At 42.2% G+C, this 26,625-nt stretch overlaps 1 protein-coding gene across 2 annotated transcripts in view; it reads left to right on the top strand.

Annotated features, from left to right (window-relative positions):
- Positions 1-4,754: 4,754 nt before the first annotated feature.
- Positions 4,755-26,625, top strand: part of Ap1ar (adaptor related protein complex 1 associated regulatory protein) — a 32,463-nt gene continuing 10,592 nt past the window's right edge. Inside the window, exons 1-4 of one of the 2 annotated variants that reach the window (XM_028856595.2) lie at positions 4,755-5,094; positions 18,980-19,028; positions 19,965-19,991; positions 22,916-22,941. In XM_028856595.2, the coding sequence (XP_028712428.1) occupies positions 5,018-5,094; positions 18,980-19,028; positions 19,965-19,991; positions 22,916-22,941 (179 nt within the window). In that variant the 5' untranslated portion in view covers positions 4,755-5,017. The remainder of the gene's footprint in view (positions 5,095-18,979; positions 19,029-19,964; positions 19,992-22,915; positions 22,942-26,625) is intronic. The other variant, XM_028856588.2, reaches the window with a different exon arrangement.

The following is a 26,625-nucleotide window of genomic DNA, read 5'->3' as shown; positions in this document are numbered from 1 at the left end:
TTAAAGTGATGAAGTGTAATTTCGTTTTGTTTTCTCTATCATTCCTAAGGAGTAAGGTTCTTTTTTTTTCTCCTTTGATATAAAAGCAATTATTCCAGTTCTCACTACATTCATGTTGAACAGACGCAAGCCACATTTCTTTAAGCTTTAATTCACCTGTAATTTCCCTAATACTCCAACAAATGCTGTGTCCTTGCAGTGTTTGTTTGGTGTTTTTCATTTGGTTTTGATTTTACAGCTCAGAGAGAGGGTTACAATTTCACACAGTTTTGACTCACGGCCATGTTCAGTCACTGGGTCCAAGAATCAAAGAGCTATGGGGATGTGAAGAACGTGTATCTCATCTGCTTCCCTACCTGTCTTCCACTCTTGCTTTCCTGACGATGCTGGGACGATGTGTGTGGGGGGGGGGGGGGGGAAGAAGTGTTTTATTTTCTGATCTTCAGAGCATTCTGCTTACCTCATGCATTATTACACATGAACCCAGATTTTGTAGGCCTAAATCTGAAAATGAAAAAAAAAAAAAAAACTTGAACTGAAATCAAACAGTAGTATTTGAAATAAGAAAAAATGTTTAACTAAGACCAGGGATTGCATGAATCGGAGTGGCTACAACCCCATGGCAAGGAGCAGCTCTGATCACTGGTGTGCTGACTGGCACTGTTGATAGACATGATCCAAGACACTTTCCTAAGACTGCTTCTCATTCTGTGGCCTGAAATCCGGTTTGCAAAGTTATGAGTACCAGTTATGTGATAATGAGTGGGGCACCAGCGGCAGACTGCGCCACACTGCCACCTACAGGAACCTGACGATCTCTGAGAGACAGGTGAAGCTGGAAATCTGGCTTTTGCCATAGAAAAGAATTTCAGGATGAGTCAGTAGTATAAACAGAGCTGGAGTTAATTAAGCCAGATTCTAAGATTGATTTAAGCTCCAGGCCTAATAGGAAAGGAGGTGCTGGGGAAAAGGTAAGATAACCCAAATGTGGGCCTGGGCTTCTTAGAGTTGCACTTAACTATCTTTACAGCAGTCAAGTACACATCTTAGAAGGCTTGTGAAGTTACTTTCAAAGAGTTATTAAGGACTTTAGATGAGATGACAGGGTGTCCCTGAGGTGCTCAGGATAGGATTATAGCTGATAAGGTAAAACCCTAGGTCACAGGATTGCACAAGGGAGCTAAGATGTATTATTACTGTAAATAAGGTTTATAGTCCTGTTCGTGAGTTCCCAGAAAATTGCCAGAAAAGGAACAAGATCATATTTGAAGGTAATACATGCTCAGGCCTTAGGTATGTCTGGTGGTTTGAATAGGAATAGCACACAGACTCATGTGTTTGCATGCTTGGAGTGGCATTATTAGTAGGTGTGGCCTTGTTGGACGAAGTGTGTCACTGTGGGGGAGGCTTTGAGGTGATATATGCTTGAGCTATGGTCCGTGTGGCTCATTTCTGCTGCCTGCAGATCAAAATGTAGAACTCTCAGCTCCTTCTCCAGCACCATGTCTGCCTGCATGCTGCTATGCTTCTCACCATGATAAGGGACTAACTTTGAACTGCAAGCCAGCCTCAATTAACTGTTTTCCTTTATAGGTGTTGCCATGGTCATGGCATGCTGTGTCAATAAAACCCTAAGACAGCATGGTTAATTGCTATTTTGACATTCTTATTTGGAACACTTCTATATGAAAGGAATATTGTCTTTAGGTAGTCAACCTCCAGAACAAGTGTTAATTGTTTTCAGCTGGCAAAAGGCTTCCAACTTCCACTTTGGAGTGAAGGGTTCTCTTCTCTCATATTCCCATAAGTCCCCCATCTTTCTATCCTGCCTCAAGACTACACAGAAGCTTTATCATTTTTTTTAGTTAGTCTCAGAGATAACTGCCAGATAACAGATATATCTGCCACTATCCGAAGCTTGATTAGATAGAAGGAAGGATTATGGAATGTACCATTCAATGGGAAAACTTAAAATTGCAACATAGGACAGGACACTGGTGGTGGGAGATGATGAAATCATGTGAATGCTCTGACTTTACAGTGTTTGGTCTCAACTCCTCCTCTTATGGGGGTTCAAGACTCTCTTGTTTTCAGGAAGATGGTGAAACCTGTTCTGTTTCTTACCCTTCTTTGCCATGATGTCTGATGTCACACACGCACCATGCACTCTAACTGAATGGTTCTATGTGAGGATCTTCCAATGGAAGGCACTGCAGGGACATTCTTGGTGTAGAGGTAATATCCCCCTTTCCACTGTCCTGTCCATATGGTAGCAGGTGGATGAACAGGAAGGAGTCTTGCCATGTTTCCCAAGTGGTGGGCACCCTCCTGCACAGTGAGTGGGTCCAATTGTTATCTTTCTCTGCTACCACAATGGAAGGTAGCATGTTTCCATGGCACCTATGAACAATCTCAGAAATTGGTGTCTGCCTTTAAGGGACTTCTGAATTTCTAAATTCCTTTCTTGTTTAGTGTCCAGGGGTTTTGAGGTGTGGTAGCTGGTCCATGCAATAGCTACCTCTGTGTGACCTTAGAATTGCCTGCTAGCATTAAGCACCACTCACTGACTTAGTGATTCCCTGTGCTAAATTCTCCCTGTTCTAATTAGTAATGTGGTTTCTGGCTTGGCATGAAGAGATTTGAGACAAACTCTGCCCAACAAATGCAGTATGCCACTTACATAATCGTTTGTGTGAATGCCTCTCTTGTAAAATGGAAATGTTTGGCGAGCAAAGAGGGAAGCAAATCACCTAGTGTCTCGTACTGAATGATGTTGAGCAACTGCGCTAATTTACCACACGCCCATAAGGCAGACAACAAGCTGCTAGTGATCCGGTTACATAATTACCCTTTGTGTCTTTAAACACACTTCCGTGTGCTTACTTTCTTTGAAAAGCATCCATGCAGTTCATTTCTGGTCTCCATGGGCATATGTATGCACGTTGCGCGCGCGCACATACACACACACACACACACACACACACACACACACACACACATCTTAAAAAGAAATAACACAAAGTATCATTTATTATTATCACCATCGTATCTTAAGCTACTTCCCCTCAACAGCAGTGTCTTACAAACCCATAGTGCAGCACAAACAAGAGTATGCTGACATCCATAGAGCCAAAATGCAGACTTCCTACCATGGATCCACTTCTCATTATCTGCCCCTAGGAGCCCTTTACTGTGTTTGCCTTTGTAGCACTCTGTCTTTTTTTAGAAGTTCCTGTAAGTATAATTATGCAATACGTAAACTTTGCAAATTAGTTTTTAATTTGGCATAATTTTCTGCAGACTCATGCTCTCAAGGTATGTTGATCAACATTATGGGTAGTATCCACAGGATTCACGTACCAGCTTCCTTAAACATTTATAGTTCAATTTCAAGGACTACTTTATTAATATTGATTTCAGGTACTGGAAGAGAGAAGGAAAATGCGTAATAATTTAGGTTTCAAACCATTAAGTCATCTCACCGGCATTCCCTAAGCCAGTTAGTGTACTTCGATACCATAGTGTCAAGTTCATTAGTTTAAGTGCTAGGACTGAAATCCTGGTTGGTCCTGATGACAAGAACCAACAAAATGACCCGTTGAAAACGTTTTATTAGTAGCACTGTTTTTTAATGTAACTATTTCACTCGCAATAAAGCAGGTTAAGATGGTAAGATCTGGTTGGCAATGAAGCATATTACCTACAGGACTAGGCATTTATGAAACTATGCCTTATATCCAATTAGAGCAAGGGCAGGGTTTCATTACACAGTTCCAGCTGGCCAGGTTCTGGCTCTGTAGACCAGGCTGGCCTCCAACACCTGCCTTCTGCTTTTAAGGCGACCTGGTGTCGAAAACTGGGTTTTAAAGCAGCATTTGAGGACATGGATTTTTTCCTTAACCTTGCTCCACTTTGGGGCAGTATGTGTGAACTGGCAATGTAGTAGTGCTCCTAAAAACCCAAGCCCTTTTGCTGATCTCCTCTGATCTCAACTTCCCAACCTGAAATTACTTGAACTTTTATTTATTTATTTATTTTAAGGCAGGGTCTCAGGCAGCCCAGGATGACCTCCAACTTAACGTTTATCTGAGGATAACCCTGAATTTAGGATTCTGCGTCCACCTCTCAAGTACTGAGATTGCAGATTTTCCACCACACTTCAACTAACTGAGCTACATCCCCGGCCTGGAACTTTTCGTTTTGTTTTGTTTTTTAAACAAACAAACACAACAACAACAACAACAAAAACTGGCTAGTAGTGCACCATTAATGTCTCTCCACCACGCTGGCAGTATAAAGACTGCCGCGCACACGGGGATATTTGAAGAAAACCCTCTTCGGGTCGTCTAAGTAATGGCAACGAGTCCATACATAGTAGCCTCTACCTCCAGCTACGGTGCAGTTCTGGAACCCACGCGCTGGGTGACATCGACCGCTGCAGCAGGCGGGAGGCTCGCACGCTCTAGGTACAAAGTTCGAAGGCTGGGCTTGCGTTCGAGGCTCCCCGCGGGATCCTCCCCGGTCGACAGCGGCGAGGAAGCCAGGAACGCCGCCGAGGGAAGGCAAACCGCCCTCCAGGATCAGGGTTCAACAGACGGTAGGCACAGAGCTCCAACCGGCGCCTCCTGCCAGGCTGACACAGCCAACCCGGAAGCTGGGGGAAATGACGCACGCGCCGGCCGCCGGAAGCGGGGCCGCAGGAAGCGTGTCCAATGGGGAGCCCCGGAGCGGCAGGGGGGCGTGGCGGCACGGGCCTCCCGCGGCGGCCGGGGCGGTGACCGGCGCGGGCGGGTGGCGAGTAGGCCATGCGGACGGCTGGCGACCCGGGATCCCACGGCCCCGCGCTCGTCCCTCGCGCCGCGCTAGCCCGGAGCCCGCGTGCCTAGCGGCGGCCTTTGTCCCCTGGGTCGCCGCCTGCCGCGCTCCGGCCGGCGCGGATGCAGCTGCTCCGCCTGGGCTCGCGCTCGGGGCTGGAGGAGGAGGAGGAGGAGGAGCGGCGGGCGCCGGGCGGCATGCGATGGGGAACTGCTGCTGGACGCAGTGCTTCGGGCTGCTCCGCCGGGAAGCGGGTCGGCTGCAGCGAGCCGGCGGAGGGTAAGCGGCAGCGCAGGCCGTGGGAGGCCCGGCCGGGGATTGGCGGGTGATGGTGCCTGCCGCCCCCGAGAACCCGCCTCGGGAGGCTGCGTCTCCTGTGTGCACCCGGCGTTGCCTCCTGGACACACCCTGCTTTGAGTTTGTTTCATGTCAAAGCTGCTGTCTTCTGTATTTGATCTTCCTTTGGGCCTTAACAGAGCAGGTGAAAGTCTGGCCCCGAGGTTGATGCCTCAGGTGAATTTTAAGTAGAAGTCACTTCTGCTACAGGCTCTCTGATGAACTCTTGTTAGGTAAAGAGCTGCCGGATCACTGTGCACTCTGGGCATTTAAGTAATTGGTGCGGCAGTATGGGATTCTTTGCATAGTAATACTTAGAAATTTGGAAAGGATAGCATGCCGTGATTGCTACTCGCATGCTTGGTAATCGAATCCAAGTATCACCGAACATCGCTTCTCTTGTGTCGAAGTGGGATATGCTTAAGATTTTTCTCTCCACACTGCCCAATAGCAAAATTTTTATGATTATTTCATTGTTACGCCTTTTATTTCCTAGAGTACTGGAGGGCGGGGGCACGTAGCATTGATGCTGATTTTATTGTTACTGAGTATTCCCCCAGGCATTTAAACCTAGAATTGAAATTTTTAAGCCAGCCACTTTATGTAAAGAACAAGTTTATTTTTGTACTTTCTTAAGCATATTGCCAAGTTTTCAGCCGATAGCATTGTTTCATGAAGCTTTTGGCATACATACTGAAACCAAGGGATTTGTAAATAGAATCTTTGGGTCATGGAGACATTATAAAATATGATTCACTGACCAGTTAGTATATGCCCTGTGATACAAAATGACTAGGTCTTTACAGTATGCAATCTCTAGAATCGGAGTGAATGGACTTAAAAGATTCCTGCTTAGTTTGGTATTTTGATTTTCCTGATTTCTATACTGTTACTGTCACAGGGATGTGACAGCTGTTTAATATTGTGATCCAAAATCATGCTACTTCTAAGTTTTATGAGGATGAACCCTTTCATTAAGCTATGCAAATAGGCTCACAAAGAATTGTCGTGCATCATCTTTGGCTTTATTATTAAGTGTTATTGCCTTGGAAGGTGTAATGTTCTAACTCTGGGAAGGAATTTTTTGAATTCTGTGGTAGACAACATATTGGACTTTGGAGTACATTACCTGGGTTCTGTAAGCACCTTGTCTTTACCCCCCCCCCCAGTGATTTTACAAACTACATCTTATATATGCTATTTATTAAAATTGTGGATTTTACTGGTTGAGCGCGGGCTTGGCAACATAGGGTAGGAGTAACAGAAGGAAATGAGTGAGTCATGTGTCCATTGTCTGTAGATATCATAATACATGGCCGTGAATCTGCTCTTCACTTTTGGTAGACACCTTGGGTAAGTCTTTGTGCTATGGATGCTGACATCTAAGACCATATGAACATACCAATCGTGTTTCTTTTCATCTGTAAGCATAGGTTTTAACAATTCCCTTACTTGAATCTTCTGGTAAACTTACTATTTAATATTAATTCTTAGCAGTGTCTGGAATCATGAAGTTGCTTAAACACAGTAAGATTAAACTACCTTTCAGTTTAGCTGCTATGATGTTAGTCTTCTTTTTTTTTTATGCATTCATCTGGATAATTAATGGTTACTTCTAAAGGTGAAAAAAATGGGTAATCATGAAAGTTTACCTTGATTTTTATATTACTGTACTTACCATGGCTAGGGAAAAAAATAGGACATCCTAGGCTTTGTTAGACTCAATTAGGGTGGACTCCACAGGGGTGCTTTGTCATTTGAGGCCTGATTTCTTAGCTTTGAAGATTTCCCAGGAGTCTCTCAAAATGAGATCACTTACTCTACACTACGCAATCTCAACACTATAATTACCAACTATACTAGAATGTGCTTTCATATTTTATATGCTAGGATAACTGTTGACTAGTCAAAATACCAATATAAGCGCTAAGGCAAGTTGGAGACCTTACTGCCAAGAAACAGAATATTGATATCCTAAGGGGTTAGCCTTCTTCATTTTGAGGGTTAGCCTACCAGCACAATTTGGAGAACTCCATGTGCTGGCCTGTTCTGTTTCTCTGGATGATATTAGAAGAGTGTGTGTGTGTGTGTGTGTGTGTGTGTGTAACTTTTAACATGCCCCTGTCTAAAGTGATCTTGAACTTCTAGTTGTTCTGCCTCCAACTCCCAAATTCTGGGATTAGAAGTGTGTGCTCCCATGCCTGGTTCATGCAGTGCTGGGCTTCAATCCAACTGAGCTACATCCCCAGCCTCCATGTTACTAGTTCTTAGATAGGTCCTTAGCAACCTAGTCGTGCTTTGTTGTGTTGCGTTTTAATCCCTATCTTTAGGTCACTGTGAAATTGCCCACACTTGGTCCACTTAAGTTGTATGACTTATGCAAAGGCGTGATCATGTTTGGGGTGTGTAGCATGAATCTTAAAGAGTCTTTATTAATAAACAAACCCGGAGCCAAGTATTGGGGTGAACACTGGAAGATCAGAGACAGAACAAGCCACAGCTAACCTCACCTGGCCAACTTCTCAGCTGATCTTGTTTCCTCAGACTGGAAGCCTCTGTGTCCTCATAGCCGAATGGCTCTCAGCTGAACTGGGCTGCTCAAAACCTAAAAGCTTAACCAGCCAAATGCTTCTAGTTCCTGATCTTCACGCCTTATATACCTTTCTGCTATCTGCCATCACTCCCTGGGATTAAAGGCTCACTTCTTGGGATTAAAGGCGTGTGTCACCATGCCTGGCTGTTTCCAGTGTGGCCTTGAACTCACAGAGATCCAGAGGGATTTCTACCTCTGGAATGCTAGGATTAAAAGTGTGAGTGCCATCATTTTCTAGCCTTTGTATCTAGTGGCTGTTCTGTCTCTGACCCCAGATAAGTTTATTAGGGTGCACAATATTTTGGGGAACACAATACCACCACAGGGGTGCTCTGTTTAACAGGTGTCAGCCCTTTGGATTCCAGCAGCAGACTTGCTTCAAGGCAGTACTTTACAGTGATTTGCCTTTCCTCTCCCATTGAAAAGGACTTTAGTACCTCAATATTTAGCTACTTCCTGTGTGCCAGGTAGTATTCTAAATACTATATGTTATCTCATTCATTGTTTTACACACTCCTGTCAAGTGGTAAGTGTTATCAAAAATTGTGTATTCTATCCAAAATGCTTGAGACCAATTTCTTCTTTTTTAATAGGACTTTAGAATATTTCTATACACAACACTCTTAGACATGGGATCCACGTTGTAGTTCATACACTCCTTTTACACTTGAAAGTGATTTCATAGTATTTTTAGTCTGCCTGTGGTTTTGCACTGTGTTCTTTAGACAGTTCATTGTCTTACTGTGTTACTCAGGCTGGCCTCAAACTCTCCTGCAATTTGATCCATCTTCCTGTCATGTGAAGTCAGGTGTGGAATTTCCACGTTGTGGCCTCATGTTGGCCCATAAAAGGTTTTAGAGCCTGGAATATTTTGGATTTTGAACTTTTAGGTTAATGCTACTCAACTTGTACTTGTGTTATAGGCTGAAAACCAAAGCTTAGAGAGTTGAACTTGCCTAAGATAACAGATAACAGAGCTGTAATTGCAGTCAAAGTCCCTCTGGAACCAGAGCCCTTATCTCTAACTGGTATTAGCTTGTAACTTTTTATTCTCTAGATAACATTTGGTTGCCCTGTGTGTCTGTGAATTATCCTGGATGCTGCTGGGAAAGAACTTAGGGACAACTTAACAACTTGACCCTATCTCATGTGATAAGCTTCTTGAAGCTGTGACTCATCTCTGCGCCATCACCTCCGTCTTCTCCTTTTTTTTTCCTGGCTAGTCTTACTCTTTCTAGGTGTCACAATGGAGTCTTCTGGTGTCTTTACCTCACTTAATTACCTTTACATGTATACTGCTTATCCCAAGGAAAGTTCAGCCTTTCCGGTTACTTCAGCCTCTACCACTTCATACTGAAGACGTGCTCTTGTCGAGATTTTGTTTTAGCCTCCCTTTACACACATGGACTCTGTTCTGTGTTTGTCTTAAGTGTTAGCTTTCTCGTCACCTAACTAGTGGCTTGTAATTGATATCCTTGTACTATCTGTATGTCATAGTAGTTGGGCTTTCTAAAACTACACTATATCATGCTGTTTCCTTGTCTAATGACTTCTGCTGCCTTCTGTTTCCTAAAGCTAAATTTCTAGGTCTTGTTTTTCTCCTATGGCAGCCTGATGAGTTTTGTGGAACTCATGCTCATCATATATCCATTTTATTGTGTCCATTTCTGTGTTTGAGTATCTGTAACTTTACTTTGTACTCAGCAAAACACATCAATAAAAAGAGACAAGAAAGCCGGGCGGTGGTGGTGCATGCCTTTAATCCCAACACTTGGAGGCAGAGCCCGGCAGATCTCTGAGTTCAAGGTCAGCCTGGTGTACAGAGCGAGATTCAGGACAGGCACCAAAGCTACACTGAGAAACCCTATCTCGAAAAACAAAACAAAACAGACAAGAAAAACAGTTTTCCCCAGTGTACTTTTGGGTAGTACTGTGAAACCCATGGCTTTATCTCCTCCCTGTGTCCTGTTGAGTCAGTCCGCTCCTTCTGCATTCTGAAATCCTCTAATTGCTCACATCCCGATGCTGTCAGATACAACTTTAAACCCATCCTGCAGCGCTGCACTCGTCCTTCCTTCCAGCCCTGTCTTCCTCCAGTTTCTAGAACTCTAGTCATTTCCATTCTTGTTTCCTACCTTCTCTGTAGAAGACCACTCTAGTCACCTTAGCCGTGAACCTGAGGACCGTGAGACCCCTTCTTCCCCTCCACGTCACCTGTCTTCCAACCTCTGCGTCTCTGCTCCTTAGTTGTGTTTGCCTTGTTGTTGTTTTGTTTTTTTGTCAACATGACACAAACCTAGACATTCCCTGAGAAGAGGGAATCTCAATTGAGGAATTTACTCTAAACATTGGCTTGTAGATTCCTCGTTTAGTGCTCACCCTAATTCTAGGATGAAGGCTAAAGTCTGGAAAACCTTTAATGTGTCTTTCCAGATTCTGCATTATTTCATGCCTAGTTTTTCTTTTCCTGTCTCTGTGTTACATTCTTCCTTGAATCCATTTCTTCCCTTTTCACTTGGATAACACCTGCTTACTCATCTTTTCACTGGCAATTCGAGAATTCTTTTCCAGCGTTTTCTCGAAGCATCACCAGCCCTCTGGAAATAAGAGCTCACAGCACTGCTGAACAGTCTGTTCGTCTGAGCTCCACTCTCCTACTTAGCCTTCTGAGTACATGCATCTCAGGCCAGGCCGTGTCCGTGCTGACTTGGCTTCCTGTTAAATACCTGGCTCCCAGTTAAGTTCCTAGTTTATAGTAAATGTTAAGACTTGTTGACTCTGTGGATGTAGTTTCTTAAATAGGTCACTGTTTTCACATCCCCCTGCCTTTTGATCTCTGATACTTCTGAACTACCCTATCCCATATCTGGGAATGTGCTGATTCCTCCTTTTCAGGGTGACTAAAACACAACCTGGTTTGTAATTTACCTTCACATATACCCCATTTGACTTGTAAGATTAATTTTTATTGATTTTCATGTTCTAAATATTAATACATTGCTTTGCTTGTCATTAAGTAACTTTGGAAAGGAAGAAACAGAGAAGACTCAGTGTCACATGTGATACGAAGTCACATATCTCGCTTTCTGAAAGCAGATGATGGGTGATTTTCGGGTGCTGCAGACAGCATGGAAGCTGGAGGCCTGAGTTCCTATTTGTTACTGGTTTCCTTTGGAGCACGCTCTTCTCTAGAGGCGTGGCTGTTTGGGTTGTTTGTTGTTAGCCTATGTTTTCTGTCTTTACCGTGCACAAAGGGAAGACCTATCTCTGCTGGTCTTGCAAGGCATAAAGATAATTTTCTGAATATGCATTCTGAAGTTCATCATTCGGAGGCACTGTTAGTAGTGACTGTTTTGACTTGACGATTACCGGTTCTGTAAGGGCCTCTGTAGATACATAACCACTAGAAGAACACCACGTATCTACCAGTAGCTGCAACTGTAGATACAAAATGACATTTGTTAGGAGGAACTGGCTCCAGTGCAAACTGTCACTGTCTTCTGTGTGCAAGCTCGTGACCCAGGAAAGCCAATTATTAGAGTCCTAGTACCTGGGTAGAAGACAGCCAGGGCATCAGCTCAAGCAATGAGTCAGAGAATTAGACCTGTGACCATAGGCATGACATACTTGTGTTGATATTCCTCCCTGAGACATCTGTCAATTCTTATCCGTTCAGATTCGAGGAGTTAAACCTCTGCTGAAGTATTTGATGTCAGCTGGAATACAGTGCCCATCATCGTCTCTGTAATAGGTTTTGCCAGGAATATGATTTATAGCCTGCCCAGTCTTTTGTTTGGGGGTGAGGGATGGCTTGGGAGGCTTTTAATTTTTAGTAGACTTTGGAACCATTTACCATGGTTGCTCATCATTTATTTATAATCTTCAACAAAATACAAAGGATTGTCTTACTGTATTTCACCAGGTAGGATATAAAATGAGTTGAAAAACTGTTCCACCAATGTGTAATTTTGAGTTTTAAAAAGAGTTTTTTTAACCCACCATGCAGCATAACAGAAAAGCACTAAAAACTACATTTTCAGCTTGTTTTCAAGAAGATTTCAGTTTATCTTAGTATCTATCTTGGTAATGAGGTAGTAAGTTTGCAGGGATCTCCATTTTTTTACTTCCAAGCTAGCTCACTTCTTTTTATTAACACCACAGTCTCTTTCGCTTCTCTGCTGCTCTTTACGTGCTGGGCCCACATCCACGATTCAGTGGTGGAATGACTGTGCAGGACGCTGTCTCGTGTTGAGACACCTCTCAGGGCGTAGAGAGTATCTGTCTATAAGTCATCCGTGGATGACTCTGAACTTGGGAGAGCTCCAGAAAATACACTTGTTTTCTTTAATCACTGTACGGTCACCTGGTGCTGGGTGTGCATTTTGTTACAGCAGTGGTCAGGCTTTGCCACCCCCCTTTTATTACCCCCCTTTTCTCCTGAGTGTATGTTGAATTGATGAAAGAAGTGTACACGTGTGACTTAATCGTTTTCTTCACAGCTCAGCTCCATTTTCCTGAGGCCTCTCCTGGCTTCTCACATCACTGTTTCTCTCCTTTCACTGCTACAAGTCTTGCGTCCTTGACTTGCCCTGCTGACTTGTTTGCTCTGCCCATTCTTGCCTTTTGCTTCTTGCCCATTGTAACCCATTAGGGTTCTGACACTACTTTCCATCAGCTCTCATTGTCTGATCCTTCCCCTATATCAGGTTTTTTTTATCTGCTAAGTATTTGTTTGTCTCCTTCTCCCACTGACACCACCCTAGTCCAAGTGATCATTGCTTTCTTCCCTGCCCTCAAGTTGATGACATGTATTATTCATGCGCTCCCTCTGCATCCTCCCCACTCAGCTCCTCAGACTCTTGTGGTTCCTGGCACTTGAAGCAAGCTTCTTGTGCTGGCTCACCCAGCTAGATTTAAGGAAAGAATTATAGTCTTGTTCCTCTGTAATTACTTTAAATACAGTAAATATTAGTTATGTTTGTCTTTGCTCTCAGTGACTTTGAACAGTGCTCGTCCAAAAACTCTCTTTTTCATACCTAATCACCCCCTCATTTCTCTTCCTGTGTAGCATTATATTATATATTGAAATACCACCATTTATCCACTCTATTGATGGACATTTCTGTTATTTCAAGGGGGGTTGTGTTTTTTCTTTGTTTTTGCTGTTACCATCCATTAATATTCTAATGGCACCCCTTTCTGCACCTGTACAAGGGAGTCCCAGGAGTGAAATGACAGGACAGGTCCTTAGCTTATGCACATCTTCATCAGTATTAAAATATCTTCCAGTTTATACTTTTACCAATAAGAGATTTCCATTGCTCCACTTTCTTAGTACTGAGAAGGTATTTTTTTTCCAGCTCATTAATGTGAAATGTCGAGTATTTGTACAAGAACTTCATTATAGCCCTGTGTGTCTGTAGCAAATAGAATGTGCATAAATTCTCTTAATGATAGCAATGGAAATAAATATAAGACACTAGGAATAAATAATAGGAAATGTTTAAAACTACAGCAGTAGCCAGGCAGTGGTAGCACACACCTTTTATCCCAGCACTCAGGAGGCAGAGGCAGTTGGATCTCTGAGTTCAAGGTCAGCCTGGTCTACAGAGCAAGATCCAGGACAACCAGGGCTACATAGGGAAATCCTGTCTCAAAGAAACAAAACAAACAAAAAAATGGAAGCGTTGGCACAAAGATAGACAGGGAAAGAGAATAGAGTACCTGTAGTTGAAACACAGTCATCTTCATAACAAGGTGACTGCCTCTTGTCAAGTTGGAAGAGTGACTGCTTCACTGAAATAGAGTCTATGGAACTAAAAGAGAAAATGTTATTTTATGTATTTGTCCAATTCAGAGACTCTTCCTTCCTCATATTCTTTCTCCTCTTTTTTTCTTTCCCTAACTCAACTACCCAAGGTGGGCAGCAGTGTCCTGGCAGGAATAATTCATTGTTTTGTTGATTTCTGCTGTAGACCTGGGGGAGGGGGACCTCTGTAGTCAGAGTTTTCCTGTCTCACAGCCACTCTCAGATACAGTGAAGCTTATATTAATTACAAATGCTCGGCCAGTAGCTCAGGCTTCTTACTAACTAGCTCTTACAACTTAACCCATTTCTATTAATCTGGGTACTGCCCTGAGGCTCCTGGCTTTTACCTCTATCCCATTTTGTGTGTCTGACTGGTTCTCCATCTGGCTGGCGACTCTTCTGACTCCACCCTTCTCCTTCCCAGCATTCTCAGTGTGGCTCTCCCGCCTAACTTAATCCTGCCCAGCTATTGGCCAGTCAGCTTGTTTATTAAACCAATCACAGCGACAAATTTTCACAGTGTACAAAGGGATTATTCCACAACAGGCCTCCTCGTACTTACTAGTACCATCTTCACTTGTTACTTGCTAAAAAGCCATACCTCCAAGAATCTCTGAACTTGGGAGTTTTCTAGTGATGTTGTTGTATTATCATAAATGAAATCAATTTGAGGTTGAGTAGCTTGCCCTTCCCTACTTTCTTAAGTGTGTCTTTTCTTCTCTTAACTCTGGTGTTTGAAATCTCTATCAAAGAAATGCCAACTCTTCTTCCAAAAGCTTTCAGTATCTTTAGTCACACTGTACAAATATGAAGAAGGCAAAGAATAAAGTTTTTATCTTCCTGTTTTCACTTATAAGCATGATAGGAAAAAAATCAGACTTTCCATTCTGGCTTGCTTTTTTTTTTTTTTTTTAAAGTAAATTCAGGGACTTTTGTACAATCTGACCCACTTATGTGCTAACAATAGTAGTTCTAAAAAGTAGGATGACTGTTTTCCTTTATTTATAGATAGTATGATTTAAATTATTAGACCAAACTTTTTTTGAAAGTTGTCAGCTATTTACTACTAATGTTTGGTGGAAATCTTTTTTTTTTTTTTTTATGAAAAATGCAACCGTGTCTTATGTATGAAAGCATTAATGTGGGTGGCATTACATGTAAAATGAACACAGCTAGACTCAAAGCTGCACACTTAGTCCTTGAACATGTGTGGTGATGCTTTTGGCTGTAGAATTGATGCATTAAACTTGAGAGAGGATGAATCAAAGAAGATCTGAACATTTTTCACACCTAACCCTGCAAATATGTTGAAGAGCTTAGTTACTGAAGTCAATATTTCAGTTACTTTTGCACTGTCTTTAACATCCAGATGTCAAAACAATCCATTTGGCATTTTATAGTCCTCCAGATCCAGACCAGTTACATTTCAAGTGCTTGATAGCACTTATGGCTGGTGGCTGTCATACAGGACAGTGGAGATCGCTCTGGGGCCGGTTAACTGTGGCCATAGGGGTACTGAGGAAAGGACATTTCTATAGAACAAATTGTGAAAAGTTCTGGGCACTTGTGTGTTTGTAAGTGGGAGCTTGCGCTCTTCACTGTGTTGACACCCAGACTCTTGGCTTTGTGCAGATGTTGCTCTCCAGGCTGAACACTTGTTCCATTTCTAACCATCCTCATCTGTGACAGCTCCATCTTGATTTCTGCCCCATACATGCTCGAACCTCTGTTAGCGCATTCCGCCTGTCTTGTCCTCACAGCGCTTCTGTGTGCTGCTGTTAGCGCCGTGATCCTGGCTATCATCCTCTGTGCTGCTGTTAGGGCTGTGGTCCTGACTGTCATCCTCTGTGCTGCTGTTAGGGCTGTGGTCCTGGCCGTCATCCTCTGTGCTGCTGTTAGGGCTGTGGTCCTGGCCGTCATCCTCTGTGCTGCTTCAGTGGCTTTCCCGTTGGCCTCCTACAGCAGCAAATCATCTCTAAGATCCCCTAGGGAAGATCTTAATAGAGCTGAGGGCCTCTAAAAAATCTGTAAAGAATTTGAAAAATTATGGACTTGAATATTCTAGTGAAACAGAGCAGTGATTATTAATGGAAACTGATAACCATGGTAAAAGGTTAATACGGTCCATTAACAATGGATGGGTTAGGATCTTGGGTGATTGACAAAAGGCTCACCCTTCACTCTGGAGCAGAACTGGGAGAGAGAAAATAAAAAGTCAAGATAGCTTTTTGTAGGAGATACTAAAAATATATGTTCCAAATTTGTTAGACTTTTAGCAGTCAGTGGTATGAGAGACTTGAGTCTTGGTGTCCTTCATGTGCTTAAGTGATGTCGTGTTTACTGAAGGACACTTCGTGGACTGACACACTACCTGTGCGCTAAGGAAGCGGCGTCACTGAAGTGGTACTTAGAAACAGTTGTCCCTCTAACCATGTTCAAAATATCTGCCATACAGAAAACGTGGAAAAACTGAGGACAGCTAAAGTTTTAATATGGCTCAAAGTTGGCCAAGTGTCACTGACAAGTTTAATACTGCACATGTCTGTAGATGGTCTGTACAGGCACCAGCAGCGTTTAAATAAATAAAGACATCCATAATTCATTTTAAAATATGTATAATCTGATACCCACTTGTTTTTAGAAAAACCCCACAGTAAAGCTTTTCTTAAAAAAACAGTGCCTGAGTTTGCCAAATTGCTTATTTACTTTAACCAATCAATATGCTCTTATTACTGTAGGAGTCAATATATGTTCTTTGTGAATATGGTTTCAGTCTAATTTTTTTAGAAAGTGAAGCCATACAGATCTCAGGAGGATATTATCTATGTTTGGTTTCCAGAGAACTCTGAGCCAATCAAATGAAGTCTAGGGGTGTGTAGTTTGACTATTCAGTCAGGCAAGAATAAGATTGTCCTCACTCTAACCAGTTGTGGATAGAAAGGCCAGAGACACTTTGGCTTCTATTAAACTTACGTTGTGGTAGTCATGTAACTTAATGTCACTGTATATAGTTCACCACTCACTTCCTAACCAGTTTAATACGAGACAGGTTGTTCCAGCAACTGAGTAACCATCATACTTAACACCAGAAGCAGGAGTCCTGCTGCCAGAACACAGTGCTTCTGGAATATTCAGCTCATTTCTCGGTTTGCTTGAAAAATTGAAGAGTGGAGATCCTGGGTAATTAGAGAATAAAAGATACAGTGTTTACACTAGAATATTCTGTGAGCTCCTTTTAAAGACAGGACAGAATCCTCTACATTTTACCAATAACCTGGGAGAAGGGAAGATACAAAACAATTATATTACATTGGTATTTGTTGTTTGACCAAAATACCCAGCATACATAGATTAAAGCAGGAGAAAGGGTAGACCCTGGCTCACAGTTCAGAGGGTTTAATCTGTCTTGGCAGCCAGGCTCTGCTGCTCTTCTTTGGCCCTTTTACTTGTCCAGGATCCTGGCCGGTGGAATGGTTCCTGTGAAGGTTCCTTTGTCAGCTTGACACAATCCAGAATCACCTGGCAAGGGAGTCCCATGGAATTGTCTAGATTAGGTTGGTCTGTGGATGTGCTTGTGAGGGGTGTTCTTAATTGTGTTGATTGAGGTGGAAGGACCCAGCCTGAATGTGTCTCATGGCTGGGCCGGGGCAGGAGGAGGAGAAGACACTAGGCTGCATCCGGGAACTCATTGCTCTCTGCTTTGACTGGATGTGCTGTGACTAGCTGTGTCAAGTCCCTGCACTCGATTCCTCCACAGTGATGGACTGTGGCCTACAACTGGGACCCTTTCTCCTTGAACTTGTTTTCATCACCGTGTTTTGTCACAACAACAGGAAATGAAACTAAAGCAGTGTTTCCCCTTCAGTTAATTCTTCAGGGAAATGCTGTCACCAATCCCAGGTGCTTCGGAACCCAGTCCGTTGACATTGAAGATCAACTATCACATCTGTCAGCTTCAAAATGTTGTCAAGGGAGAAAATAGCAACGAATTTCTTTGCTGTTTTTATTCTTTAGTGGCCATAATATGTCATTTTCTTACTAACCTGTCAACCCCCTCCATGCATATGTACACATCCAAAGCATCAGCCCTGACCTAACCCCAGGAATCTCATTGTGAAAGAGGTCTTCTCTGTCCAGTGAACCTGATGAACTAGGAACTGTAAGAGTGAGTGTGGCTGCCACGCAGGGGCTTCACTCGATTCCTTTTGGTAACTGTAGCAGGAACTGCATGTGTGTGAAAGTCTCAGAGTTGCCTGGTGCTTGCAGTAGCAAGGGAATTTGAGTTGACTGAGTCTGTGATGGGCTTGGTATTGCAGTAGAGGGCAGGCATTGCTGGAGCAGGCATGGGAAAGACCGTGCTTCCTTAGCTGTGTCTAAGTTTCAGCAAGAGGAGCAGAATGCATGATCAAAGTGAAAGGAAATATTTGTGCCACCCCCCGAAAAGTGGATTACTGACCTTTTTATATGTAGTTTGACATATTTATGAGTTCTTTTCCTTTCCCTTTGTGAAGGCATAAGAAAAGAATAAAAAGCCTTCTATGAATATATGGCCGTGATCTAAAAGGCTTGTTTTGTTTTGTCTTGAGGCCTGGTTATGTAGCCTGAGCTGGATTCAGACGCACAGCAACCCTCCTGTCTCAGCCTTTTTAGGAATGGGAATACAGACAGGAGCTCCTACAGCTGAGGATAGCCATGTTTCCTCACACATTAGCCTATTATTATCCTTCTAGAATTGTTTTGCATCTAAAATGTAAAGGGCATACTTATTGTATATGATTTAGTATGATCTTTTGTGTATTTTTAAAGGGCTTTTTCTAGTTTTTTGACATGTTAATTATACATAATAGATTTCATTAAGATTCGTACAATGCATAATGTGATTTGATTGTATTCACCTCCATTTTATTAATTTATTTTATGTGCATGGATATTGTGCCTTGTCTGGATCACTGTGCGCCATGTATGTGTAGTGCCCACAGAGAAGGGTGTTTGGTCCTCTAGGACTGGAATTATGGATGGCTGTGAGTATTGGGATTTGAACCCAGGTCTTTTGGAAGAGCAATCAGTGCTCTTAACCACTGAGCCATCTCTCCAGCCCCGCACCTCCATTTTTAACAAGGTATTTTACTTAATATGGTAAAATAAAATAAAATTTAAAATGTCACTATATTTTATTCTATATGATAGTTGTATAAATTAACTTATTGCAGCCTTAATATATATTAGTGCCAATAAAAAGATTGGTTAACCAAACTTGAAAATCTGAACTATAAAGTCTTAAGTAAATTTGGTTTGTTTTTAGAAATACAAGGTGCTCTATATTAGAGAATTTACAGTTGTTTGTTGTATGAATACTTTTATGCCATAATATTAATTCTACTTTAGACTTTGTTTTGATTTTAACATTTTTCTGTTTTTCTTCCCAGATCAAAGTATTTTAGAACATGCCCAAGAGGAGAACACTTGACCATAGAGGTGAGTCTTTGAGTGTTGAATGGGATCCAAAATGCCCAGAGATTTGTTTTTTTGTTTTGTTGTGTTGTTTTAAGATTTGTTTTATGTGTATGAGATTTTGCCTGCATGTAAGGGCACCATGTGTGTGCAGTGCCCACAGAGACCAGAGGAGGGCAACAGAGTCCTAGTGAGTTACAGGACCCCTCCCCCCCACTCCCACCCCCAATTTTTTTGAGACAGGGTTTCTCTGTGTAACCCTGGCTGTCCTGGAACTCACTCTGTAGACCAGGCTGGCCTTGAACTCAACAGAGATCTCCCTGCCTCTGCCTTCCAAGTACTGGGATTAAAGGCCTGTGCCACCACTACCCAACCAAGTTAACAGACTTTTGTGAGGCACCAATTAGGTGTTGGGAACCAAACCTGGGTCTTTAAGATAATGGAGAAGGATCAGAAGCACATTTGGTATGGACTATAATATCTATTATATATACCCAGTGTTTATTTCAGTAATGTCAATTGTTTAGGAGGCAGGTCTCATGAGTACTTAGTTACCACTTTGAGCCACATCCTCATCCCTCTTACTCCACTTTTTATTTTGAGACAGGGTCTCACTAACTCGCACAGGCTGGCCTTAGACTCATGCTGTCACTAAAGCTGGCTTGAGCATTGCATCTTCCTGCCTTTGCCTTCAGAGTAGCTGAGGTTACAAGTCTGTCCCACCAGGCCTGACTCGGTATTGTAGATTCTGATAAACAGAAAAATAAATATATATATGAGCTTGGGTTGGCCATTTTGTGGACTGGAGCATACCAAATATGCTGATTATAAATGGCACTCAACTTCTTAGGTACCTTATAAAGATGTGTTATTTTTAAGGTTTAACAAAGTGGCAGTGTCTTGTGAGATGTGTACACTAGACAAATGTCCCTCCTAATGGTTACCTTTTTGTCCTTTCAGTTTGAGAATCTAGTAGAGAGTGATGAAGTAAGTATTTAACTCACTGTTTTTGTTCTTACTAATTGCTGTTATACCATTGTCTGCCTTGCTTTTTACTTCTCATTCATTCTTCATCTTTTCCTCTTTGGTTAAATTATGTTAGTAAGAATTCAGAATTTTCTACTGTATCATGAATTTAATGCTGCACATAGATTTTTTTTTTTTTGCCATTTATAGAATCCAAGAAACTTCAAAAAGAAGATATTTCTAATGTCTTTCCCTTACATAAGTAAAATACTTCCACCTAGAACCCCTGTTTTCTGTGGATCTTCAAGGGTAGAATGTATGTATGATTATAAAATTCCTCACTTTAGCCGTTACCTCCCGTCAGTTCTTAATATTGATTTTTTTTATATCTCATTTTATTAAAAGCTCAGTCACATTTAAGATGAACCTAAGAATAGAAATGCTAAAATATGAAAAAAATGTAATTTTGAATCAGTGAACTGTGCTGTATCTTAATATTCAGAGGCATCATTAGGAGAGCGTGAGTTTGTGTGCTGATGTCCAACATTAGCTGTGAATTTGTGAATAAGCTGATTACTCACCTTCCTAGGGTCCCTGAGAGGAAAATGTGTCCAGCTTTCCTTTGAGATTTAAATCCTGGGGCCAGTGAAATGACTCAGCAGGTAAAGACACTTGGTACCAGCCCTGAGTTCAGCCCTCAGGACCCACCTGGTGGAAGAGGGAACTGACTCCTACAAGTCCTCTGACTTCTATATGCCTGCCATGACACAGGTGTGGAGTTGAGACACACACACACACACACACACACACACACACACACTAAAATTTAAATTATTAAAGTTGTTTTAACTTGTACAATTCAACATTTCAAAGTAATCTGATAGAAAGACCACTCAATCCAGGCAGTGGTCGAACACGCCTTTAATCCCAGCACTTGGGAGGCAGAAGCAGGTAAATCTATGGATTCAAGTCCAGCCTAGTCTATAGAGTGAGTTCCAGGTCAGCCAAAGCTACACAGAGAAGCCTAGTCTTGAAAAACAAACAAACAAAACAAAAAAGACTCCAAAAGCAAGGCATATACATCCTCTAGTAGATAGTTCAGGGAACTGTCCAGCTTTCTTGTCCTAGAGAAGCAACATCTACATTCCATGGAACCTCCTTCCTCCCCAGCAGTTTCCTCTGCCTCCTCTTTCACAAATAAGACTTCTCTCAGCTTCCTGGTCCACCTCAGCAGCATCCTGCTTCTCAGAAGAGCTGGCACCTTTCCCCAAGGTACTCTCCAGTAGTTGGCTGGTTTTTTTTTTTTTTTTTTTTTTTTGGGCTAGTTCCTCCTCTGCTGACCGGCCTCTCTTCTACCCTTCTTGGGATGCTGACCAACCTCTCCTCTACCCCTCTTGGGATAGCCGTGGCTACGTGCCATCCTGTTTTGTGATGCTACTTCCTACATGAATGTGGACCTTTGAGAAGTTGATTACCACTGTCAACTTAGTAATATATCTTAGCTGACAGATAGGAATAATTTAAATGTGTAAGAAATACTCAGAAGCCCAAATTCATCTTCAAAATAATTATGGCTTGCTTTGGAGAAAAAAGGGCAACAACTGGATTTTATTATTTTGTAAAAGAAACTGAGCCAATTTTTTCTTCTTTTTAGATTTTTTTTTATTCATGTATGTACCTTTTCTGCCATGTGAGCGGGTACTTATAGATAGCAAAAGAAGGCAGTAGATCAACTCCTCTGCAGCTGGACTCACAGGCAGCTGTGAACCACGTGTGGGTGCTGGGAACTAAACTCAGATCACTCTGCAAGAGCTGCACTGCTCATAACCACTGAACCATTTCACCAGCCCCAATTCATATGGTGGTTAAAATGTTTCAGAGTTCCCATGAATGCTGTCAGCAAATCCTTCTCATAGGGGTACTAAGATTCCTGAAACCTCTGGTCATAGCATTTCATCACCTGATAAATGTATAGGCCTATTTCATGTATTTCTATTGAAAATACTTTCCTTAGCATAGATGCCGCCCCTGACTTTGAGCTCACTGTCACCATGCTTTATTGAAGCTTACCTATCCTACGTATCCTCTGTACAAGACACATCATACCTTCTTGTGCTTAGGATACCAGGTAGCAGTTAGTCACCATGTTTGGGGGATTTTGTTTTATTTTAAGCCAGAATCTATTAGGAATTATTTTAAATAGTGAAACCACAAAGCACAAAGTGCAGGCAGTGTGACAAAAGTTACTCCTTCCATGTGAGAAGTGTAACAAGAGGGCAGAGTGACATTCATTGTACTTTACAACCTTGGCCAACTCTTAGTTCTTTGCTACTCTGCATGCTTTCAAGTGGCCAGAAAGTTTAGAGCAGTGGATCTCAGCCTTCCTAATGCTGCGACCCTTTAATGCAGTTCCTCATGTTGTGGTGACTCCAACCGTAACATTATTTTGTTGCTACTTCATGACTATAATTTTGCTAACGTTATGAATGATATGCGACCAACCCAAAAGGGGTCACAACTCACGAGTTGGAAACAGCTGGTCTAAAGGGTAGTGATTTACAAGGGAGGGTTACAAAAAACTTTTAATAGGTATGCAAATTTTAAAACTTTAAAATCTAAATAACAGAGATCAGCCACAAATGTTGAAGGCATATTGAGTGTGTTTTCTGGTACTTCTAACTGTGAGTTCATTTGCTATATAACAAATATTAGAAAAATTAAGGATTATCCAGCAAGTGGTTGTTCTATAACTGAGTTTTACCTTTGAAAAATAGTAAAGGTTTTTTTGTTTGTTTGTTTTAAATCCTTTTAATAATGAAATTTGCTTACTGTGACAGAAATAGGTAAGTAAAAACTATTTTTGATTAAATGAAAATTGCTTTGGCTTGCCTTAGATAGTGAGTTCAACTAGTGAAAATTGTTTTACGTGTTTAATTTTTGTGCAGGGGGAGAGCCCAGGAAGCAGCCATAGGTAAGGCTTTTCCAAACAACAAAACGTGTAAGTGTTGTTGACAAAACTTTTCCTGGGGAGGTGCAACACACCTGTCTACTCACCCCAGTTAGGGAGCCCGAGAGAAACCAAAGTACAGATACCACCAGAGTCCAACTTGGTGAACCAGTGAGGTTATTGCAGTTATTATAGGAGCAGAAATGACTCCAGGCCAGCTGGATCACCTAGGCCACCCCAGCACGATTGACAGTTCACAGAGCTGGGCACCTAGAGCTTACTGCATAGTCTCCAAGTAGTTCAGTGAGTTGGGGAGTGTCCTTTGCAGCTGGTCTGGTCTCAGTTGTCTTTGCAGCTTGGCTTATCTGAGAGGAACTTAGAACTTTGATTGCTTATTCTGGCCTAGTGAATCTGATCAGTTTCAGGGACTTCCTGAAGCCATTCTGAGTTGCTTACCTTAAGCCATTCCTTGCAGGACAGAGTGGAAACTTTTAAACAACAATATGTGAGCTCTTGAAGTCCAAATTCCAGAGAGATTCTTATAGCCTTTGAGACACTGAACTTTGTTTCAGAAATACAGTGTTCTCTTTACATAAAAGTAAGACAAATAATACATTTCCCCAAACACTATTTTTGAATAATTAAAAAAATGATTTATATCAGTTTCTCGGTTTTTTTTATTAGGCCCAAGTTATAAATCATTTAGTTTTCTTAAAGCCACTTAATACTGATAACTCTTTTTTACCCTTGTTCTTCATTATGACATTCTAAAACAGTTGTTCTCAGGTTGCATATCAGATATTTACATTACAGTTTATAACAGTAACAAAGTAACAGTTATGAAGTAGCAACAAAATAATTTTATGATTGGGGGTCATCACAACACGAGGAACTGTATTAAAGGGTCGCAGCATTAGGAAGGTTGAGAACCACTGCTCTAAAACATTCTACAAATCAAAAACCCTTTTGCTACTTCAAAAGTAACAAGAACCTTATACTATAATTCATTTACATAGCCTTTTTATCTGCTATTAAATTGCATAGACTGCTTGAAAAAGAAGCATCTGTCTTTAACCCAAAAGAAAGTTCCTAAGCTGGAGAGGTGGCCCAGTGGTTAAGAGCACTGACTGCTGGTCCACAAGACCCAGGTTTGATTTTCAGCACCGACAGGGTTGCTCACATCCATAACACCAGTTCCAGGGACTCTAATACCTTCTTCTGGCCTCCCTGAGCACCAGGCATGTGTGCAGTGCACAGACACACACACATACACATGCAGGCAGAACAGCCATACCCATAAAGTATTTAAGAAGAAACTAAGTTCCTAGTGTCCAGGGATTGTTTCCTACTTTGGTTATCTTGTCCTTGCATTTCTTAGTTTAGCAAACCTTTTTTGGGCAGTTATTCATGTGCCAGGCACTACGTTAGACAGTGGGATTGAAAGGTAAGCGTGGACTTGGTGTGAAGGTGCAGATCTGGGATGGCAACACTGGAGAACAAAATCAGGTGAAGTAGGCTTGTGATAGCACACCCAGCAAGATCGCCTGCGCTGCAGGAGACCCTCTGAAAAAAACCAACAGCAAAGGCTGAGAGTGGGGCTGGGGGGTGGAGTGCTGGAGTAGCATGCACAGGGCCTCACATGTGCAAAGCCCTGCTTAGTCTAGACTCGGGCAGTCTGTCTGTCTGTCTGTCTCTGTCTATCTATCTATCCTCTCTCCTCTCCCCCTTCTCTACTCTGTCCTCTCTCCCTCTCTCCCCCCCTCCCACCCTGCTCCATGTGTTTGTCTCTGCTTTAGAAGAAAGTGTATCCTACTGAGAGAAAAATCCTGAAGATAACATTTCAATACGAGGTAGCAATTAAAACAGCTGCTATAGAACATACTAGTAAACCTAGAGTATCCCTGTGACCAAAATGTGTGTGGGGAGGTGTGTCCAAAAGGGCTTCTTTTAAATAGATGACGTCTGGCTTGGTCTCAAAAGACTTGGTTAGCCATTATTAGTCTGGCAGAGGAGACCTTCAGGGATAGTCAAAAAATGCACATACAGTGAGATAACCGATTAGAAGGCAGCACTCACTGGGGGACTGTATGTAGTGATGGAAATGTGTGTCTTGCTTTCAGTGAAAGTGGTGAAGAAAATAGTAAAAGTCTAGGGTCTCTGCCCCGATTCAAACCAGACAGTATCCCAGTACTGAAAAGGAGAAGTGCACACCAAGTCCCAGCCCTAACCAAGAAGCTGTTTGTAGTTGACGTCTGCTGGGAAAAGGAGCATCACTTTTCTCCAGTGGAGTGTACTGTGTATATCAACCACACTCCAGGACAAGCCCGAGCCCAGGAGTGGTTGGCCAAAACAACACATATTCCATTTTTTGTAAGTCTTTTGTTTTGTTTTGATTTTTTTTTTTTTTGGTTTTAACTGATTCTCTTTTTTTCTTTCTAGTTTGTCCATTTTCATTTTTGTTTTATGTTGTTTATTGTTCTTTTTTTGAGGCAGGGGAAGAGAGAAAGAACATGAAATTGAATGAGGAGAGGGGTGAGGAAGATCTGGAGGGGAAAGAATATGTTTAAAATACATTGTATGAAAAAAATTTTTAAAAGCTTTTTAAATAAATAGATGTGAGGTCTTAGTGCTTTGCTTTGTTTGGGATGTGTTTGTTGGGAATTTGCTGCCCAGCCCAGACTGGCCTCCAGTTCTGTGTTGTTCATAGTGGTCCTTAACTTTTGATCCTTCTGAGTGCTGATATCATTAGCCTTCTTCACCATGCCCAGATGTAACCAGCTCAGTGGTAGAGCATTTATCTAGCGTTTATCAAGTCTAGGATCATTCCCCACCACCTCAGAAGGGTGGGGTCACATGCCTGGGTGGTAGGATGATGGACTAGGGTTCTTAGAGTGTGAGGATTAAATAGACACACAGTAAACACGTTTGAGATTGAATGAGAAGTGGTAGAAACAAAGAACCATCGGAGCCTAGGAAGGCAAAAGATCAATGAGAAGGTCCCGACACAGGCAGGGTAGAGGGGATGTTTAGACTGTTCATGAAAGTTAAGTAGCAAGGACTTCAGTTGTTTAACAACGTAGAAGCCATTGGTTCCCAGTGTTACTGGAATGATGGAAGCTGAAGACTGTATGCTGCTGAATGAGTGGAGGCAAGGATGTGAAGACAGGAGACATACTAGGAGTAAGGTGCTAGACTGCCTGCATTTAAGTCCTGGCTCCACAGCATGCTTATCCTTGATCTACGTCCATCTCGTTTCCCTCGATGTAATCTCCGCCTCTACTCTATATGGTTGGTTGTTGGGAGCAGCTGGCACATTATAAGTCCTAGCGGTGCAAACCATTGACTTGAATGAATCATGAGTATAGTAATGAGTGCAGGTAGGTTAAGGACCCTGCCTTTTTAGGGAAGGGAAGGAAGAATAAGATATATTTAAGCACAGGAGTAGAAGTGAAATTAAGTTACCATTAAGAAAAAATTTGAGTAAGAAACTTATGGAAGTTATGGAGTTGTGTAGGCCGTCACCGTGAGTAAGTTAAAGGACTGTTGCTGGAGACTGAGGGCCAAATTGTTGCTGTATTTTTTTCCTGGCAACCCACAGCAGAAAGGACTAAAGTGGAAAATATTTGGGGCCCAGAGTGAGTAAGCAGCGAAACTGATGTAATGATAGGATGTAGTCGGATGTTTCCCTCCCACCCACCAGTTCCCAGA

The sequence above is a fragment of the Peromyscus leucopus genome, chromosome 6 (genome assembly GCF_004664715.2).
Source record: "Peromyscus leucopus breed LL Stock chromosome 6, UCI_PerLeu_2.1, whole genome shotgun sequence".
Lineage (NCBI taxonomy): Eukaryota > Metazoa > Chordata > Mammalia > Rodentia > Cricetidae > Peromyscus > Peromyscus leucopus.
Note: the sequence above shows the minus strand (reverse complement) of the source record. Positions and strands in the feature narration are given on the sequence as shown.